Source organism: Zootoca vivipara, chromosome 2 (assembly GCF_965207765.1).
Source record: "Zootoca vivipara chromosome 2, rZooViv2.hap1.1, whole genome shotgun sequence".
Lineage (NCBI taxonomy): Eukaryota > Metazoa > Chordata > Lepidosauria > Squamata > Lacertidae > Zootoca > Zootoca vivipara.
Genome location: NC_142584.1, coordinates 26332791 through 26353944, shown reverse-complemented (window position 1 = coordinate 26353944; position 21154 = coordinate 26332791). Strand labels below are relative to the sequence as shown.

The window sequence follows — 21154 nt, the reverse complement described above, 5'->3', positions numbered from 1 at the left end:
GGGGACTTTCCGTCTACAGATGTCAGCTGGGGAAAGATTAGTGTGAAATATTAATCTGTTGAGAGAGATGGTCTGTCTCTCACATATAGCTCAGTCCTTTGAGACCTAGCAGGCTTGAGTCAGCAGAGAAGAGAGCCTTACATTTTTATTTTAAAGGAACTGTGCAAACAGTTAAGGATGCCAGTTTCAGAGTTTTATTTTGCATACTCTTAGCAGTGGTGGAAACACGGGGGGATTTTTTTTTTGATGCTGTCCCTTTTGGAAATCTGCCTCCACTTACCTGCAAAAAACATTTTGTCACAAGAATATGGTCAGATTTGCTTTACGCTGGAACTCCAGAAAATGATATTCTTGTGTGAACTTGCCATTAATATCTGGGGGCTTTGAGCCCTATTTAACTATGAAACTTCGGCTCTTATGTACTGCACATTATATTGTAAAGGTATCTCTTTTTTCACCTGCCCATTCAGCCTTTATTGGCATAGTGCAATAAGTATTTAATGAGGCACAAACATTTTGCCTGCTTATTCCAATCTGTTCTCATCTTAACCTCCTCAGAGCACTGCTATCAAAATCTGAAAAGATTTGTGAGATCTCCAATTTGTCAGGAATGCAATGCAATGTCAGGAGAGGATATCAAAGAGTGAAGACAACTTGGCGATCTTTCCCTGTGCTCTCACACAGAAAATAGACATGTAATGCTGGAGGGAATCAAGTACAACAGTTGGGCACTTGCTGAGTGATATTTTCATTTTCTGTGTGGACCGAGGACAAATAAAGATAGCCTGGACAGAAACAGGTTGGATTCCCTCATGTAATTTGAGGAGACCAGGCATAGCATATTTCAAGAACCTCCTTTGTAGAATACTAAATTATTTACATTCAATGTAGTCTTGAGCATCAGAATTTATTTTTTATGATTATGAATATTTATTACATTTCTACCCCGCTCTTCCAAAGGAACCCAGAGCAAAAAAAACAAAACAAAACGCCACACCCAAGTGCGAAAACAATATAATAAAATAAAACATATTTATAAGCAATTAAAAATATTTTAGAACATAAAACAATCACATATCCTCACAGCTTAATAATTTCAAAGTTGCCATGAACAGTCTTTCAGCAATCAGGTACTGAAAGTTATTAATGAGGGAGGGAGATGCTGCTTCCGAGGGAGGGCATTCCACAAAGAGAAAACTACTAGCAGGGAAAGAATGAGTTAATGCTAATCAGGCCGCATATATTGGCAGTCCCACTGATAGGACCTCCCCTGGCAGTCTTAGGGCTCAGGGTGGTTGGCATTGTGAGAGGTCCTTATACCATTATTTGTGTTGTTTTTCTCTTCCTTTTCCTCCCTAGGTATTTCACGACTAGATGATCAAATCTTCCTGAACAGGAACCCTGGCATGCCATCAGTGGTCAAGTTTCACCCATTTACCCCATGTATAGCGGTGGCCGACAAGGACAGCATCTGGTAAGGCACTGGCATTTTAAACACCCTTGAGCTGGTGCCCTGTTCTTGCTGCTAAGCAAAAGCCTCATACATGCAGTCGTCTTGTTGTGCCTGGATTTGTAACAGACCCTGCTAATAGAATTTCAGCCTTATTACTTTCTCTGCGGAAGCCGGAGGTGTAATGAAGAGACATTAATCAAAAGTTAAATACTCTAAGGGTGGGGGTGGGGGGGCTGGAGGAATACATTGGATTTGGAGCCAGTGTATAGAATAATATATCTTTTTATCCTGGGAACGTAAATCCACTTGGAACCTGAATCCAACTTACCTGTTTGTTTTTCCTCCTGCCCTTCCCAGTTTTTGGGATTGGGAAAAGGGAGAAAAGCTGGACTATTTTCACAATGGGAACCCACGCTACACAAGGATCACTGCCATGGAATATCTGAATGGACAAGACTGTTCTCTGCTCCTGACTGCTACAGGTGGGTATGGCCTCATTATATATACATATATATACATACATACATACATACATACATACATATATATATATATATATATAGAGAGAGAGAGAGAGAGAGAGAGAGAGAGAGAGAGAGAGAGAGAGAGAGAGAGAGAGAGAGATGGGCTAAGAAAGTGTTTTCTGCCCTGTCTATGGACCTTGTCTTGCATTTCAGTCCCACAGAGGTGTATTGTTATACATGCTTCCTTAGTTTATTCATCTGTTTTAGTAAAGGGACCCAGCTTTTAATAAAGTTTGTATTTTTCTGAACCAAAAGTAAAAACTTCTGTAGCCTTTTATTTTGCACTGTCTTCAGTGCATCCTGCCAACAAACTTACTGAGTCACCCACAAAACTCTTCAAGCATCTCTGTTTGAGACTCTTCCTGTGAGCTGTCTCTCACTGTGTCTGTTGCCCTCACCTTCATTTCATCCCAAGTTCAGAAAATGCTTTGGGAATCAGGACAGTCTAGCACTAGCCTGTTCCTCCATACCAGTTTTTCTCATCCTGATGTCAGGAATCCTAACCATCAGTTTTAACCCCTGTGCACTTTCCTTGGCCGTCACAACTCCAGAGTAATCCTCTGCTCCATAGGACTTTAGGCCGAGTTAACAGATAAAGTAAGCTTCTCCAGAGACAATTATTCTTGCAGGGAGTGTCTTCAGGAATGTTGTGCTATGTGACAATCCCTTCCAAAAGCAGCATTATTTTGTGCAGTCTATTGCCCAGCATATCTTTCCTAAGCATATCATTGTTGTGGAGCAAAGTGCTAGTGAACATCACTAATATTGAGTGCATAAGCTCCAGGATCCCATGAACTGCAGTGGAAATCATATGTGTATGCATATGCAAATGAAAAACTGCATCCATTCAGGGAAACATCCACCTCAGCAAAGTGTGGCCTGATTCGCTCTCCCAAACCCCCCAATAAACAATACAGTCATACCTCGGTTTAAGTACCCTTCGGTTTGAGTACTTTCAGTTTAAGTACTCCGCGGACCCGTCTGGAACAGATTAATCCACTTCCCATTACTTTCAATGGGAAAGTTCGCTTCAGGTTAAGTACAGATGTCCGGAACTAATTGTGTACTTAAACCGAGGTACCACTGTACATTTGAGGGTTTGGTATGTGAAATTCATTTGGAAATTATTGTGCATACTAGAATTATTTTCAGTTTTAGCCTTCTTGCTTTGAGTCTATAGCCGAGGTAATCACAAAATCTTTATAGATAATAATCTGCATTTATTCCAGCCCTATCTAAGTTTATGATACAGTTAATGAATAAAGCCTTGTCCATAACAAGCAGGAAGAAGCTAAACTTCTGAGTCTATTTGCATTAACCATGTCTGAATACTGCTGCTATCACCAATTTAGAGAGACAGAGACCCTTAAAAAACACAAAAAGCATCAAACAGCACTTCAGACAAATTTGCTTGGAAGGATACAGTTAATCCCATTTATTTATTACAGTGACTACTGAAACACACATATTAAGGCAAAATGTTTTGGCTTCTGCTTTCTGTGGCTCCCTTTGAGTCTTGTGTCAGTCAAAGGGTGCTGTAGTCGTATTACCACCTTGACTATAGCACCCTTGATTTACCTTAGGTATATGAGAGCTGGTGAAGAAGGTGGAAGCTGAAATGTTTTGCTATAATACCTCCATTTCAGTTGTCCCTCTACAGGTAGATATGGGGATGGTGAGGAGTGAGCACTGTACTATTTTTAGATTAGAGCATCTTCAATGTTCCTGTCTAGTCTCAAGCATATAAACTAATAAAGCATGTGCTGCTATATTCTGTAGCAGCAGCAGTGCTGTTTTCCCTGTTTCCTTAAACAGCTGGATTTTTTTATTGCTGAAGTGTTTGACTTAATAAGGAAAATTGGGCCAACGGACTGTGATACAGCTAAAGCATTATTCCCATAAACAGTGGGGGGAAATGTTTGCTGAATGACAAGAAGGAGCAACAAATAAGATGAAGGTTTGGAAAAAAATAAGGTGCTGCAAGCAGACTGGTCTTAAAGATTTCCATTCCAGGCTAGAATCATTCATAAGATCCTTGCTCATTGTCAGGGGGAAAACACACTAAAAGAACACTTCGAGGAAAAGAATAAAATAGAAAGCCAACAGAATTGCATGTTCTCCAGTTTTGTCATAATGTGTGCCTCTAATTTAAAATCAAAAAGAGCTTCCTGTATGGTACCTATATGTTTTGCCCATAGGGCAAATAATGGTTTGGGAGAATATTTCTTAGGAAAGTGTTGCATGGATAAAACTTTAACCTACCTTAATGCTGCAACGCAACCTAGATCAGATCCTTTCCCTTGCCTTTAGTGGCTGCTGTTACACCAATGGGAGATCCAGTCCCCATCTCTTCTTGTAATATAACCCTCAGTGGGTGTTTCCACATAGCAGTTTATTGGAAAATCTCTGTTGCTCCTGCAGGGAACATATAGTCTCATCCTCATCAAAATGCAACCCCATATTATTTTCCCCCATTTAATCCAAATTGATTCTCCCCCCTCCTTTTTTCACCCTATCAGAATTTCCACAGAACGGGTAAATCCAGATTAAATGTGGGGTGGCATTTTGATGAGAGCAATTTTGTGCATGGACAGCATAGAGCACACAGTTAGATGCTATTTGCACCCAGTGATCGTCTAATTCAAAATCAAAATTGGGATAATACTAGGACCGCAGGAAGCAAAATTTCTTCCAAAATGGTTGACTTAATTACCAGTGAGGCCGTCTGGAAATACATAATCTGTATTGCTGTCAAGCTAGGTTGCTGCCTGTGACTCTGAATGTGGCAGAGGATAGTGGAGCTTGGCATATTACTCCCTTACTTAAGAGGCAAACGGACTCAACAATATGATTAGAAAGTGTCAGATCAAGCTTTCCATAGTAACAATTGATCTCTCCATAAGCATACCTGTTTCCTGTTTGGAGAACCATGGTTTAGTGGAATCTGTCTGAAGCGGCATGATTTTTCTGCTGGAGCCAAATCAGTAATGGTGATTAACTTACGGTACTGGGTAAGCCCAGCTTACCCTTCTGTGCTGAATTGCCTTATAATTTTCTTTCTGTCATTCCTTCAAGATGATGGTGCTATAAGGGTGTGGAAAAACTTTGCTGACCTGGAGAAGAATCCAGAGATGGTAACGGCCTGGCAGGGCTTGTCAGACATGCTGCCAACCACACGCGGTAGGTATGACCTAGCATTCTATCTGGATTTGGAGGGGCAAAAGTAGTTTGCCATCATTTGGAACAGGGTTAAGTAACATGGAGTGCACTTCACAGTAGTACCTTGTTATCAATGTTTGGTCTTTATGGAGCTGATGAGAAATTTCTGCCCTGTGATACTTTAGAAACAAATAATAAATGTAAGATTAAACAGAGATGCCAGATGGGGAATAGATGCCATCTTTTTCATAGTGCTGAACAGAGGAGTGCAGGTGAGTTCTCTTCCTGGACTGTGCTGGAGTTTCATCACTAGAGGTCAGATCTAACTTTTTTTGCTTCTAGATAGAGAATTGTTGTGTAAGGCTTTTCTAAGCACTGCCCTTCCTTGGACTCATTATTGCAGCTGGTTTTCTCCTCTCACTTTGGGGTTTTACCCCCCAAAACTCACCTCTTGCCACTATCCTATTTTTTTGTTTGCTTGTTCCCTTTTGCCCCAGCTCTGCATGCTTCCCATATTACCTTGCTGAGCCTGCCTTGACTTGGGCACACTGCTTGCAGTATTTCCTGCTGTTCGTTGTGTAGGGGGGGGGGGATGGAAGGTCAAGTGAAATGTCACATTTACAAGATGGTAGTGCAAGTAGATTTGAGTGTCCCAAACATGTTGAGAATCCACGCAGGGTTAGGTGTCAACAAGAAACCCATCACTTAACAAGCCCGGCTGAGAGACTGAGGTGCAGGGTTAGGTGACCAAAAATAACCCACTATGCCGGATGTGATAATGAAGGATACTTGCTCTGCTTCCAAGACACGAGGAGTCATTAATGCTCTGACAGTTCTCATTTCCGAACCTGTGCATCTCAGCACTGAAGCCTGACAACCACTTATTTGAAAACTTCCTGTTGCTAAACCAGCACTTTGCAATCCCTTTAAAATATTTGTGCTGGCATAGCCAGTAAGTGATAGTGGTTTGACACGTCAAAATAAAAATCTCTGCCCTTTGAACATAAAGGGTTTTACATTTCAGTAGCGCTGCCTACATGTTTTCCTTTAATGTCCTCTTCCTCCCTCACATTGCCCTGCTTTTCCTGTATAATGTGCCTTCTAGCTATTCATTGGAATTCACAGACGATGCCTCACTCAGATCTTAAAACTTTGACAGACCTTCCTCTGGTTCTTTCCATGAAAAGAATATTATGGTGATTCTGTTCCTCTTCCTTTTGGGCCAGGTAGCCTGAAATTTGAGGTGCAGCTGCTGCACACCCAAGCTTCTGTAGCGCACCATTACATGTGCACATAAACTATGGGAAGTTAGATGTCTGCTATAAACATTGCTGTGAGTGAAATCCTGCCATTTACAGGAATATTGTCAATAAGAGCAATGCGGAAGCAGCTAAAAGATGCTTATCTTGCAATTCTTGAACTCCCTCTGCTGCTTTGAGTGGAGAGTAGAGTACCAAAGTCAAATCTTGTTGATCTCTCCAGGTCTTGTCTTCATAGTCCGTTTACCAAGCTTTAAAGCTTACTTGATGTTCATTAAACACACATCTCGCCCTAAAGTATCTTGAAAGCACATATTTGAGAATCAGCATAGCCAGTGCTGGACTACCCATTAGGTAGACTTAATACATGCTGCTTAGGGCACCTGCAAAGTAGGCACACAAAAAATATGAGGGTGGTTTATATATATATATTTATATTTCAAAACAAGCACTGAATTAGTCATCATAGGAGAAATTAGAACTTTGTTAGACTTCCTTAAGCTCCACTACACGCTCTTCTCCCATTTTTCTGTTATTTTTATTACTTATCCCCACCTAAACCAATGAATTTATCCAGAATTTGCAATCAGAAAATCTAGAAAGAAATTATCTTAATTTTAGCATACTTGTAAGGTTTGTGTCACACACACACACACACACACACACAGACAGACAGACAGACACTTACATTAGCAAATACTTCAAGTACAAATGCACTAAGCAAAAAGGCTAATTTAAATGGAACATGTATAGAACAGCCAACCCCATCATCCCCAATCAGTGTGGCCAAGGCTTAGGGGTGGTTGGATCTGTAATGCAAAACATGGAGGACACCAGTTTGCAGGAGGCTAATATTAATGATATTGCGTCCAACGTTGGCAATAATAAATGAAAGCTGGCTTTGAATTCCAAATAAAATCCGATAAATCCTGTGTTATATTTCACTTCACAAAAATAGACAAGCAAAGTTCATAACTAAAATTTGAAAATATTCATTTAAGACGCTCATAGTCTGATAGCCAATACATTGCTTCGCTCAACAATCAATAAATTAAACAAGAAATGTAGTTTTCTAACCTGTGTAATTCCTTTAAAGTAGTTGGAGAACTTGTGGCCTTCCTGTTAATGTTGGACTTCAACTCTCATCAGCCCCTGCCAGCATGACCAATGGTTCAGGGATGATGGGAGTTGTAGTGTAGCAATGTTTGCAGGGCCACAGGTTCCCTAATCCTGCTTTAAAAGGTTTAAGATAAGGCGAGAACCTGCTATCACATGGACACAACTTGATACGTATTGCTGTACTCTGATATCCTCAGTTCTGGTGTTAACAGCCTATAAGCCCTTTGTTATAAATTCTGAATGAGAGTGACCGTTTTTGGCTTAAAATATAGCCTAATCTGTTTAGCTATCATTTCTTATCTTAAAATAATTCATTTTTATTGTTTTGAGTCACTACAAAAAGAAAAGTCTGAGGCTGAAGAGAAGTGGCATTTCATTGATTCAGTTCAATAAAATGTGTACAAGCAAATGTTGCCTTAACCCTAGGACTCCTGCATAGAGGCTGGTGTGTGCAGTCAAATCCAATTGTATCCTTGGCTCTTCCTTTGAAGTCTCTGCCGCTGCTGTTGTCTGTGGCTGCAGTTCAAAAGAGGAGAAGACAAGAAAAACCTGCCCATATGACAAATCCTTTTAAACAACGTTCAGGCATCATAAAAAAATAAAACTTGTAAGAGTTATGAGAGCAGAGCAAACCAACATGTTGACATAAAAAATATACCCATGAAGCATTGATTTGCAGATACAGCCTAGTCTGGGTAATGGGCAATGGTTTGTTTTTTGATAGTAAAGATCAGCTGTTCCTGATCCTTTTCACACTTTTCTATAGCATGAGCAAATGATTCCTGCAGAGAAGAGCTGCACAGGTCCCTTGTGACTGTTGTTTCTGATTTCCACTATGGCTTGAATTTTCTCCCAGTAATTTCCTCACTGTTTCAGTGAATAAGAAACAGCACTAAGGGAGAGTGATTGTGCTTCCTTTACAGATCTATTAAATTTCACTTTCATTCCTTGATTTTGTTACTACCTATGCATATTGCTGAGGGAATGAGAGGGTTAGTTAAATTCACTCTGTGCAAAGGTGCAGGGTGAATTAAATGTGAGTCCTCTGTAGAAATGAGATTATTGTTAGAAGTGTTGGCCTTTGCTGTGGAGACTGCTGGTACAGTTTGTAATCTGACTCCTGTTTCTCTGAGACCATTGTGCTTGTGGCCTCAATTTTCTGTATGGTGCTTCTTCCTCCTTCCTCTTTTTACATGGCCAGTGGAACGATACCTGAATTTTAGCATCCTCTGCTGTTGGTAGTTTTTCCTCCATCTTTCTCCTCCATCTCCTAATCCTCAATTGGTGATGTAATCATCTTGATGAAAAATGGGTCACTGACCTCACAAGGGGATTGAATGAACAGCAGGAGCAGAGGACACACTTAAAGGAGTGGGTGGACCTGACCTCTTTGTGCAAGCTTTATCATTTGTGAAGAACAGGCTGGAGTGGATTAAGAGGGATGGAAGGAAAGGAATCTTATAAAAGTGTATGTAATTCTCTAGCAAAACATTCATGTGCCTATATATAGGAAACACAAAGGCTTCAGCTCTGTACTGACTAGGTACTGCAACAGCAAACAGGCTTTTTTTCTTAGCATTGGTTATGCCCTTTCCTGGCTTAAATCTACCAAATACATTCATTGTCCATCTAAAAGTTAAAGGATTAGGTCTAAGAAAGACAGGAGCAAATTTCACATTATGCAAAGTCGTAATATTTTGGATCATGTGAAGATTAGAACAGCTGTGTGAGCATTAGAGAATCAGGCAGTGGGTGGAGGGAACCACAGAATCTATGCACATTATGAGTCAGCTCCAGGTCGGTGCTGAATTGGTGTTGATATAATGACCATTTTAATGAAAGCACCCAGGCACCACCAGAAATAGTGCAGGCACAGTTCATATTGTACCACTCTGAAGGAGGTGGGGAGAAGTTGCTGAAATTAACATCGGAATAAATTCAGCACTTGGCTGTTTTGGCCAAGCAGGTCTGTCATTCTGACTTGGTCTGTTCCTCATAACAAGAGATGGACCGGTACTAAGCAAGCCCTTTATTCTCCAGGTTTTCTTTGTGTGTGTGTGTGTGCAGTGGTTCTCTTTTAGATGGTTTTGTTTGCAGTTAAACCAGTGAGAAGGGTGACATGGGGAAATGTGAAAGATATAAAACCAGGGCAAGCCTTGTGCAAGTTAGTGCTTCAGTAGGTTACAGTCTCAAGGTGATTCCTGAGAGGATGCTACTCCCATATGTGTCCGTTTTGTGGTTTCAGATACTATTTCAAAAGGTGTTGGTTTGTGTGGATTGCATGTGAGGTTTCACATGGAATAGACAGAGTGACTTTTTTTCTTTTCTTTTTTACAAAGAGGGTGTTTAAGATGAGTGGTTTAACAGAAAGCATAATGCAGGCTCCTAGGTCCGTCTGTAAAGTGGTAGGGGAAGGACATGGCAGTTCCCATCAGCGTAACCACATCCTGTGTATTACCAGTTAGAATTAGGAGAGAAAGGAAGAGCAACAGCATAAGGAACATCTTTCCCTGAGGTCAGATATAGGCAGTCCATCTAGCCAAGGAGGAAAAAAGGTGGCATATAAGTATAAATAAATAAAGTACTCTGGCTGGTGCTCTCAGACTACCCTACAGAACAAGTGATGCCTTACAATGGAGAGAATGGGCTGTCACCTCCAACTGGTGCATCTCTGACCTCTTTGCTCGCATCCATCTCCACTGCTTTACTCCTCCCAGTTTTGGGGCTTGTTTTAAAGGTGAGCCCATGGTGTTTGAGAGTGGCCTTTGCAAGTCCTGCCCTGGAAAAGGTCAAGCAGGTTCTTTTTCTTGAGTTCCGTGGGCAAACCAAGGGCAGCCAGGCTCGGCATGTGCCTAAGCTGCCTTGTCCTTAACAACTGTGCTGCTGCCACCACCCTGCAGCTCCTCTCATTATCCAGCCTTCTTCCTGATGACTTCAAATGAATCCCCTTGTACTGCTAATTTCCCCCACTTAAACAGTTGTTTGAGCAGAGTCCTCTGTAAATTGTCCTTCCTCTCTGAATGAGTGCTCATTAGCAAATCATTGAAGTGTGCTTTGTTGCTGCCTACTGCATTGCTTCACAGCTGAGTTGGTGGCTCAGAGTGAGGCCTGAGCAGCACATCCTTTGGCTGTTTGGATTCACCTCTCCCCTCACAGGGTGTTGGGTTTCTTTGTGGGTTTTGTTTTGGTGAAGGGAAGGGTCATTTGGAGCGCAGCTTTCATTTCTCACTCCTCCACTGACAGTGAGGTGCCTTTCATTCTAGGTACTGTAGAGCATAGCAGGGCCCTTCTGAGCGGGATTTGAGCACATGAGCAAAAGAAGACCGGTCTTGCTTTCTCCCTCATGGCTAATGGCTTCCTAGGATGGCTGCTGTGATCAAGCTACGCGTCTTCCTTCCTTCCTTCCTTCCCTGAATGGAGGCCTCTCTGCTGCTACTGCTTCTCTCTAACTGTGTTCTTTTCTGTTCCTTTTGGGTTGCCTTTCCTAATCCTTTTTTTAAGATTTGTTTTGCTTTGGCTGACCAACTTACCCTTAGCATCAACCCCTTAATCCCTGTCTTCTCACAGGTCTGGCCCGAAGGGTTTCAATCTATCTTGACAGAAGTAAACAGGGAGGTGAGTGCTCTCTTTCCTCTTACCTACAATCAGCGTGGGAGGGGTGGTCCTTCTAATCACATGTGTTGTTGTTGTTGTTGTTTTTAAAATGGCATTCCTTCTAACATCTCCTGGGTCCTGTTAATCCTTGGAAGGCATCTTAGCTTCTCCTGGCCTTCCCATTCCTTGCTTTGTATTGCTTGTCTGTACTATGCAGCGTGGGCTTCTACATCTGATATCCGGTCAAGATGGGCCTCGTGTCCATGTGGAAGAAAGGCAAAGGGAGGAGATTCGTGCATTTTCCTTTGCTTTGGGAGCCTGATCACAAAATGTGGAAATTGGAAAGTGTTTTCAAGATATGCAGAGGCAATATTGCTGTGTGATCACTTTAAACAAGGATCGAAGCAGGCCAGCCATGCTCAGGGTACAGCAGCTTCTCGGCCACCACCATTACTCTTATACAGTTCAAGAGATGGTCTGGAATGTTTGAGCATGAATTCGTAAAATGCCTCTGTCTTTGTTGACTGCTACGTTTCTTTGATTTGTAATTATGGGATGCTGAGTGAAAGTAAATAGGAGGTGTGACCTTGTTTCAATCTGGAAAGTTGGTTTCCGCCTTTGGCGATTAATTGTCTGGAAAAGGTTTTGAACATTTCCAACCTACAGTAAAGCATGTATTTAGCTCTTTAGACTGAGACTGGAAAAAAAAAACCCAGTGGAGGGATGGGACTTGAAATCCTTCTCTGTTGCTTCAGCTTTTGAGATAGTGACAGATGGCTGGCACAACAGGACATGGTATGTGTGGTATGTGTCAGAAAGCTGATGTAATCTTCTTAGGCGCTCTATGAATTATTAATATTCACTAGTTGATAAGGGCTGGAATGTGTCTGCAGTGATTATCAGAACAAAGTTGGCTTCTCTTAGGTGGGGGGCCTTTAAACTTTCTCTGATTATTGGGAAGCAATGGAGAAGAACGTGCAAATACAATGGATTACTATGAGCATCCCATTTTTTGTAGAAACTTGCTGGCAAGCTGACAAAGCTAAAATTAGGAAGGGTGGAGGCTGAAGGGGTTTCCTTTTGATACGCTGTGCACTAGACCAGCTTATTGCAACCACCATAGAGAATCAATACTGATGATGCTTTGGAAGCAACAATCTGTCAGCAGCACACAGATAGATAGCTCCGCTTCAGAGCTAGCCTGGCACACCTGTTGAGGTCTTTGAGAGCACATTTCTTTCTGTGAGGAGTTGGAGAGTTTCAGAGTGGCAAAATGACTGCAAAAAGTACAGAAATATTTGCTCCAGATTATAAAGAGCAAAGGCACTGCCATCCCATCTGATAAATGTGACTAAACTTGTCTCTGATTCGTAATTCTTTGTCAAATGCAACAAAAAAGTGAGAAAAGTTCCATTTGGGGATATGAGATTGCCAACCAATAGTATCTACTACAATAGCATAAGCATGTGGTCCAGCCTCATTTCTCCTCACTTGCTGGATGATGGCTATAGGCAATGCAGGGCTGTCTGTAAATGGGTTTGCTTTTTGTTGTGTACTGATATTTGAAGGAGTTTAGCAAACGTGGTAAATGTGTCCTGGACAGAGGTTGGGTCCTCTTAGGCTATCCTCCATCTTGCCTCAGTCTCATAACTAACAGAAAGTGTGCTCCAGACCTCCCATCCCTGCTTCCCACAACCTTAGAAATTTACCAGGGAAATACCACTGCATCAATTGCTTCTAGGAAATTAATGCATTCTAAGGTCCAAACCAGACTTGACCTGGAAGAACTGTGAATAGGATCTTTTGTAGTTTATTTGCTAATTAGCGGTCCCATGGGGCTGCTTTGAAGAGTGGGGAAGTAGTACTCCAGGAGAAAGAGATTTAGAGATTTATCCCATGGTTTTTTCTCCAATGTAATTCTTCTCCTTTCTGCCCACCTCCCACTATTAGCTCAGTGGGAGAGCTGCTGTCCACTTCTGTCTTCTCCACCTCAGTTAGAGCAGACTTTATGTAGGGAGAGGGGAGTTTACTTTAGGGATAGAGTAGGGAAGCTGTGGGTTAGACCACAGAGCCTAGGACTTGCTGATCAGAAGGTCGGCAGTTCAAATCCCCACGACAGGGGTGAGCTCCTGTTGCTCGGTCCCAGCTCCTGCCAACCTAGCAGTTCGAAAGCACATCAAAGTGCAAGTAGATAAATAGGTACCGCTACAGTGGGAAGATAAATGGCGTTTCCGTGTGCTGCTTTGGTTTGCCAGAAGCGGCTTTGTCATGCTGGCCACATGACCTGGAAGCTGTACGCCGGCTCCCTCGGCCAATAACGCAAGATGAGCGCCGCAACCCCAGAGTTGGTCACAACTGGACCCAATGGTCAGGGGTCCCTTTACCTTTAAGGGAAGGAAAGAATTACCGTACAAATCTCCCTGAGCACCACTTCCACACTCTTCAAAGCAGCCCCATGAGGCTGCTAATTAGCAAAACAAAAGCCACAAAATACATTAATAACATATTTCCCTGGTCAAGTCTGAGGGTCTGATTCCCTTCAATCTGACACTTAAAGTAAGCAGTGCTTTAAAATCCAATATATAATTAATTAAATGTTCAAATCAAAGAAGCTCCGGGCAAGGCCTGGGGCTGGATTAGGAGCTTCCCCCAGCCCAGGAGCTCATAAAAGTTCTTGGGTCTTGTACTTTTCTCTCTCTCTTTTTTAAGAGTAAGGGGTGAGAAAGCTGGAGGGGTGAAGTTGCCGGGGGGGGGCAAGGAGAGAAGCAGGGCAGAGAACAGGGATACTACTAAGTAAGGAACACAATAAGGAGTTTTGTTTTTGTAAGGGAGACATTTTGAACTTAAAAGGCAGTGACCTTAGTAACTCTGCTTTGTGGGGCGGAAAACTTCTAGGAGAACTGCATGTCATGCCACGTTTTTGTGCTGTATCAGAACCAGCATCCAAGTGTATTCATTACCCACCATGATATGGATGAGACAGAAGGAGTCTCATGAGGAGGTAATGTGTTATTCTTTTTTAAAAAGGCAGTAGGTGAATCCCAGCATTGATTGGTCTGTGGGATTAACTTATGTTGTGCCTCTGTAGTCAGAGACAGAGCATGATGCCTTGAGAGAGATCAGGTCTTTTATGAAAATAAAGTAATTAGGGAAGCTGCAGCTCTATTTTGAGGCACCTTTCACTTGGTAAATTAAGGCTCCCGGTGTTCTAAAGAGTCTTTTTTTTTGTCACTTGGGTGATGCTTGGCACACGAGTGTCACTTGAAGGGGCATTTTCAGGAATTAATGAATAATGAGGTAATGCAGCCTCCCCACTGTTGCCTGGAAATTAAAACAGGGACATGGCTCATTTATCAGCCCCCCGGGGGGGGGTGTATAGAAGATCAGCTTTCCTTTTCTTGGATATACTATTGTGTTGTGGCTTGTGCACACATTTCTGAACTAATCAAAATGCCAGTTAGACAAAGACTATGATACAGCAATGATTTTGGGAGAGGGGATTGGGGTGGAAACATTATTTAAATAGAATGTATTTGGAATGCAGCTGTTTCTGATGCCAGGGTTCTTTGCTGAAACGTATTCAAGGAACTATTCCACTGAGATGCATCTCTGACTTTGGGGGAATCCTACAAGTAGCAGCTATGGAAAGTTCCAGTGGCTGACATGTTTTAAAATATACCCTTCTATATCACGCAGAACTGCTAGTCCTTGTGCAAAGAAGCCAAGAGGAATTATTTTTAAAATTAGCTTTCTGCCATGTGTCTTGTGCACTCAACTTCATGTAATGCCTTATAGAAATAAGATGGAAGTTCTTTTACATGGTGTACGGCATGCCTTGTCTGTGAGAATATGTCGGCTGTCGTGAACCTTGCCTCTTTGGGAACAAATTGTGGCAGTAGGCTCCATTACAGATTTCCTCATGAGCACATAGCAGCAAGGTCTCTAGTACCTGAGCAGTACCTTGCATCATGAGCCCTGTGGGAATGTCATGGAGGGGGGTGGTTGGATCTGGGGGAGCTTCACAACATCATAATCAGAAACCACAACCAATATTAAAATGCTAACAAATGCAATCAAACATCAGCAGATAGATGTTAAACCAGCTGTAACACAAAACACACTGGGAAGCAAAAAGATGCTGAGTAAAGACCATCAAATCTAGCACCACATGGATGGATAAGGGGAGAAAAACAACTGAAGCATCACTGCTGAGAGAGCCCTATTGCCAGTAGGCACCCTCCTCACCTTCAAAGATAGGGGTATCCAGAGAGAGGCTTCTGACAAAGATCTTAAACAACCCGTTTCAAAGATTGGTTTGTGGTGTGGTGTGGTGTGGTTGGTGTGTGTGTGTGTGTGTGTGTGTGTGTGTGTGTGTGTGTGTGTGTGTGTGTAAAATCAGGAGATATGTAAATATATAAAGACAGTTCACAACCTGGGAGGACATTGCTGAGAAGAGGAAGGATTGGTGTTTGTGCATTTGAGTTGTGCAGCAGAGGAACGTTTAGCATGTAAGGAAGTGAAAGAGCAATAATTTATATAAAGAAATGAAAATGTCTCTAAAATAATACAGCCATGGAAGCAGGGGAGACTCGCTTCTCTCTATTGGTTTTACTAGCCCTCTTCAATCGCTGGCTGTGATGCTTATGCTGCCACACTTCGCACTGTGCTCGCAACTATGGATGCATTTTCTCATGAACAAATACTGCTATTTGAGTGCTGAAAAAATGCAATGTCCTTGCAACAGAGAGCACTGTTTTGCAAACAGGCATTTGGCCTCCTGGAACAAATAAGAAACAACTAATTGCACACAGATTATACTGTTTGCAAGAACATTGTTTGGCATAGCTGTCAAGTTCTCCCTTTTTTAAAGGGAAATTCCCTTATGCTGAATAGGCTTCCTCGCGAGAAAAGGGAAAACTTGATAGCTATGATTGTTTGGAAAGGCTCCAAAAGATCTATCTTCTTGACTCTGTGCCCCACCTCCCCCAATCCCATGGAAAGGTTGGTTTCCTATTTTTAATTAAAATGAAATCAAAGAGTCGTCAACGAGCCTCTGATCTGCAAGACGCAAGGAACTTGAGATGTAAACATGAGTCAATAATGTTATGAAAGTTCCCTCTTTGAAAACCACCAGAAACCTCAGGCCTACTTTAATAAACATTAGTTTGCCCTGAAGTGGGTAATGCACACAAGCTACTTTGCTCATCATCATGTAGCATTTTCTATTAGCATTTCATAGCATTCTATATATTTATGCAATTATGAATGAGTTAGATTTAATGCAAAGGGCGGCTGTCTCCATAGATCTTTTTTTGCTTTTCATGTCTCATGAATGGGTTTAAAAACACATCTTGAACATCTCAGATTCCGCTTGTCTGCTGCAATCCTTTGAGAGTGGAGGGATGCTGTGCCATCCTAGTTCTCAGCACATGGGCACCCTCTGGTGGCAAGAGCTACATAAACCTCCATGTCACTACATGGAGGAGGAGCGTATTCTATATTCTATCAAGGGCCAAAAAGGGTTCCCCTGCTTCCTTATATTGTAAAATGGTTGTTATCACTGACAGCATCGTTTGCCTGGAACTATGTGGGAACAGGCCAGGTCACTTCCTCTTGAGCATAGTTGCGAGGGAAGTTGTCAAGATTTAGTGAACAGAAAGCAGCTGAGAATCCAGAACAAACTACTTACGGAGGAAGGCAGTTCTCATAAAACACAAGTGACTGGGGAATGAGGCAAAAGGCAAATAAGCATATTGAGAAGCAATATTTGTCATTCACTGCTAAAGATTCAGCAGAACCCACATTGCTCAGACAGGGACTGCTTCCATTTTTATAGAGCAGCATAAAGAAGTGAGTCCTTCTCACCCGTGTTTGCAGAGACTTTAATTTTTCATTAGTCTTCAGGAAGAAATCTGTATATCGTCCACTAAAGAGTAGAGTCTTGTTCATTCCACACAGTTAAACCTTTCAAGAGAGCCAACTCCTTTTAAGTGATGTATGATTAACATTCTTTTTGTGCTTCCCTTCCCACAAAGGAGAGAGAATTCCTTTATTAACCCCATTTTACAGTTGTAAGAAGTGAGACTTGGGCAAGAGCAGATGTCTTACTCAAGGTCACTCAGACCAGGAATTTAAATCCTTCCTCCTTTATTTAGCATTCTGTTCACGAGGCAGTTAAATGTTGAACACTTTATTTTGCTTTGCTTCTGGGATGATGTGGGAGCAGAATAGCTCCACGCCTCCATGGAGCCCCGCAAAGAGACATTACAGTAGTTGATCCAAAAAGCTATAAAAGCATCAATCATAGGCAGCTTAGTTCCCCCCCCCCCAGGACATTGTGATTACCCACCGGTCCGTCTAGTCTAAAGTCAGACTCATCTACCTGACAACTTCCTCCAGACACTAAGTAAACAAAGGTGCCATGCCATACAAGCAAGGAGAAAAATCCACATATTGTGTATGTGTGGTCTGCAGATTATGTTGCTGCTGAAGCAGTGTTAATATTCTTGTGCTGAAATGTAAGTATGAATGACTGAGAAACTGGCAGCTTAAGCATCTCTTCCTAGAGTGCTGCCTGCTTAAGATGAAAAGGCATCATCCATCTCAAGACTGCTGGGTTTATCTTGTCATAGGGACCATAAACAGAATGACAAATGCAAAAATGCTTTAGAGGTGCTTATAATCTAAACTGCCGCCTTTTTGCTTGCTCTGAATCTGTAGCACCCCTCCAAGTTGCCAAAGAAGCTGAAGAAACAATAAGTTTGCATGTCCAGATAAAAATAGGCACTGTCCGTTTTGCTGCCATTCTCTCCTTCCCACCCTGCACCCCATTTCTTGCAGTAAGAGCAAACAAAGGGCCCAATGGCACCTCCCAAGTTCCATACTTGCTCAGGTGTTTTGGCAGCCGGGAGTTCCAGCAGGCCACAAGAAACATTAAAGTGGGCCTGGGCAGGGCCACTGGATGAAGGGAATGAAGACAAAGATAATTAGGAAGATGCTTTCAGAGCATATACTTTGATCATCCCCTTTATCAGGGGTGGCCAACTTCCAAGACACTGCAATCTACTCACAGAGATAAAAACTGGCAGTGATCTACCCCCTTTTGGGGGGTTCACGTAAAAGTTGCTGAGCTTCTTTAAGGAAGAGGAAAGCAACGTCGAGTTTTTTTTTTAAGGAAGGAAAGTCCTGTTTTTGGTGGTTCAGGTCATTTTAGGGGTGCAGGGCAAAGATGTTGAGCTTTTTTTAGGGGAGCCAATGTTTTTTAGCTTCTTTGGGGGGAGCCACAGATGTCCGGTGATCTACCGGTCGATCACGATCTACCTGTTGGAAATGCCTGCCCTATATCATAGAGTTGGAAAGGGACTGGGGGTCATGTAATCCAACCCCCTGATTAAATCAGGATCTGCAATGTGGTGTGAAGCAACAGCACCTCTAGCAGGTGACGATCCAAGGCGGGCAAGAGAAATAGCTCCCCCCTTTTTTGTCCTACAAGACCCTTAATAGGTGCTTGTGTTTATAGCACTAGGTAGAATGTTTGTGCTGCTGTTATGTCTTGATGTCCCAGCTGCAGGCACTCTTGGAGGATACTGATTATCTCTAGACACGTTCTAGTCTGGACTCAGGCCTGTTATGGGGACTGCATCTTCCTTGGTTGCCCTGATGGATTATCTTTATCAGGAGAGGGGCATGGGATGTGCGACCCTGCAACTTCTGGGTGATCTCTCATTGACTTTTGATACCATTTGCTGTTTGTATAAAGTTATATATAGACCTTGGTTGGATACAACTAATAGTTTTTATTGTACGATTTTATTATTTTGCTGTATCCCACTTCAAAAACTTACTCAGTACAAAGCAGTATAGAAATGCATTAAATTGATAAATAAATGTCACCCTACTTTATGGTGCTACTGCCCTTATGGTGGCAGTTAGTATCTAAGGGAGTGCTACGTGTTTTTGCTGTTAAAAGGTTAAAAAATACAAGAGTTTGCTTTTATCTTTTGACTAGATATCTGGTCTTTTTGTGGGGCTGGGTGCTTTTCATAGTACTGGGTACTTCTCTTTCAGAAGATTGGTGCATTAGTCATTATTTGGGTTCTGTTTTGTTTTCCTATAAAAGGCCCTGGTGGAAGTCATAGTGAGGTTGGCAGGAAGAATCAACTGCTGCCTTGTTGGGTTAAGGAAGAGACTGCTATGAATCCTATATTGTTTCAGAGTCATTTATCATCATAGCACAACCTCCTTATAAAGGAGCCCAGGGGCAGAAACCAGAGAAAAAACACACATGTTGCATTGGATTTTGTTGATTAGAAACAAGAGGAGGTTGTATCACTGCAACAAATTCGTTTGAGTATTTTCATGCCTAATGCAATTTACTGCTTATCTCTATGTTAAAAAAACAAAACAAAACAAAAGCCTTATGGCTATATTGGAGAGGAATGGTCTTTTTCTTCCTTGGGAACAAAAACAGGGGGACAGATAATTATTAAAACACTTTTCCCTCACTTTTGTGTATCATACAAGCAGTTTGTGACTCCTGTGAATAAAACAATTCAAATGAAACCAACTAGAAACCACTGCTGAAGGTGCCGCCACCACCACCACCCTGCACCCCGCTATATTTTTTCTCAAAACTTGTCACTTCCCAAAGTCCACAGTACCTTCTACATTCTAACATTGATGCACAGTGCACTCTTTGTGTTGGATTGCTCTGCTTGATCGGAAGATTTCATTCCCACAATGTTCTGACTTATTTCATCTGTCCACGTGTACCAAGAATAAATTTGTATGGCGCACCTTTTTCTTTCCTCAGGAGCAGGGATGGTGGTGGACTGGGAACAAGAAACTGGCCTTCTCATGACTTCTGGAGATGTACGGATTATAAGAATCTGGGATACAGACCGAGAAATGAAAGTTCAGGTAACCACAATATATATTGCTTATGGATCTGATACAATCCGAAACAGAGAAATGTCTTGTGCTGCTGATTTCGCCACTCAGCAGAAGGCTACTTGTTAATGAGATAATTCCTGAACTCAATACAGAAGGTGTCTGTGGAAATGCTGCTCCATGGATGTCAAACAGTTTATGTGGGGTGGAATTTGGGACCAGGGTTACTTACAAATGGGGGTGAATCATGCCTGTGTACCTGTGATGCATTTTGTTTAAAAAGCATGTTGAAGTACCAGATACCTTGCAAAGATAAAATGCTTGGTGTACCTCAAGCACTTTCAGCCTGAGCCTTGAAACATCATTTCCTGTGAACGTCTGGACCATGGGGACAAATCTGTATTCCTAAGGTCATCTGACATTCACATATGAGGAACACTGAAACTGGTTCCAAGGACAATCTAAAGTGAATCCCTTTTAGAGTACTGAAGGAAATACATGCAGAATACACAGCTCAAGAAAGTCAACCAACCCACAAACTACAGATCATGCATTAAGGAATTTAACAGTGTAGGAAATGTTACAAAGACCCATTAGTCCAAAGGAGGCACATCCACACAGGCACAATGCAAAATTGCATTCTCTCTTACATATATGTGCACATATGTGCCGTGTGTTGTTTTTTTTTCTGGTGGCACACAACAGTATGTAGTACTGGCACCTTTCTTTCACGGAAAAAAGCAACACTGTGCACATGGCAGATAAAAGAAGCAAAGATGCACTGATGCCATCTTTCATGCAGACACAGACAAGAAGCATACAGACAAGCACTTTCTCTCATGTATGCATTCACACACATGTACACAGTGGCAGAGGAAGCTGGCCCTGATTGGCTGTTGCTGGCTGTAGCTTTTCTTTGAGCTGTTCTTCCTTCTCTCGCTTGGCAGCGGTGAGCTCCCATCCTTTTATTCACATGCATCTCTAACCACGATCCAAGGAAACTTTAGGAGTGTAGGCAGCTGACACATCCCACAGTGGAACAACAAGCCAGCCAAGCTTCTTCCTGGCTGTCATTCACTGCCAGGACTAAGATGATCCAGCTTACAATGGCAGAGGCTGAGTGACAGCAAATTTAAATTCACTATATTGAATGCACA

General features: G+C 42.1%; 1 protein-coding gene across 5 annotated transcripts in view; it reads left to right on the top strand.

The window, feature by feature from the left end:
• The window catches only part of RPTOR (regulatory associated protein of MTOR complex 1), a 386906-nt gene that overhangs the window by 347556 nt on the left and 18196 nt on the right, over positions 1 to 21154 (top strand). For 3 of the 5 annotated variants that reach the window (XM_088661471.1, XM_088661470.1, XM_088661468.1), the window contains 5 exons: positions 1360 to 1474; positions 1811 to 1935; positions 5053 to 5157; positions 11082 to 11129; positions 19921 to 20027. In XM_088661471.1, the coding sequence (XP_088517597.1) occupies positions 1360 to 1474; positions 1811 to 1935; positions 5053 to 5157; positions 11082 to 11129; positions 19921 to 20027 (500 nt within the window). The remainder of the gene's footprint in view (positions 1 to 1359; positions 1475 to 1810; positions 1936 to 5052; positions 5158 to 11081; positions 11130 to 19920; positions 20028 to 21154) is intronic. The other 2 variants (XM_035104148.3, XM_088661469.1) reach the window with 1 other exon arrangement.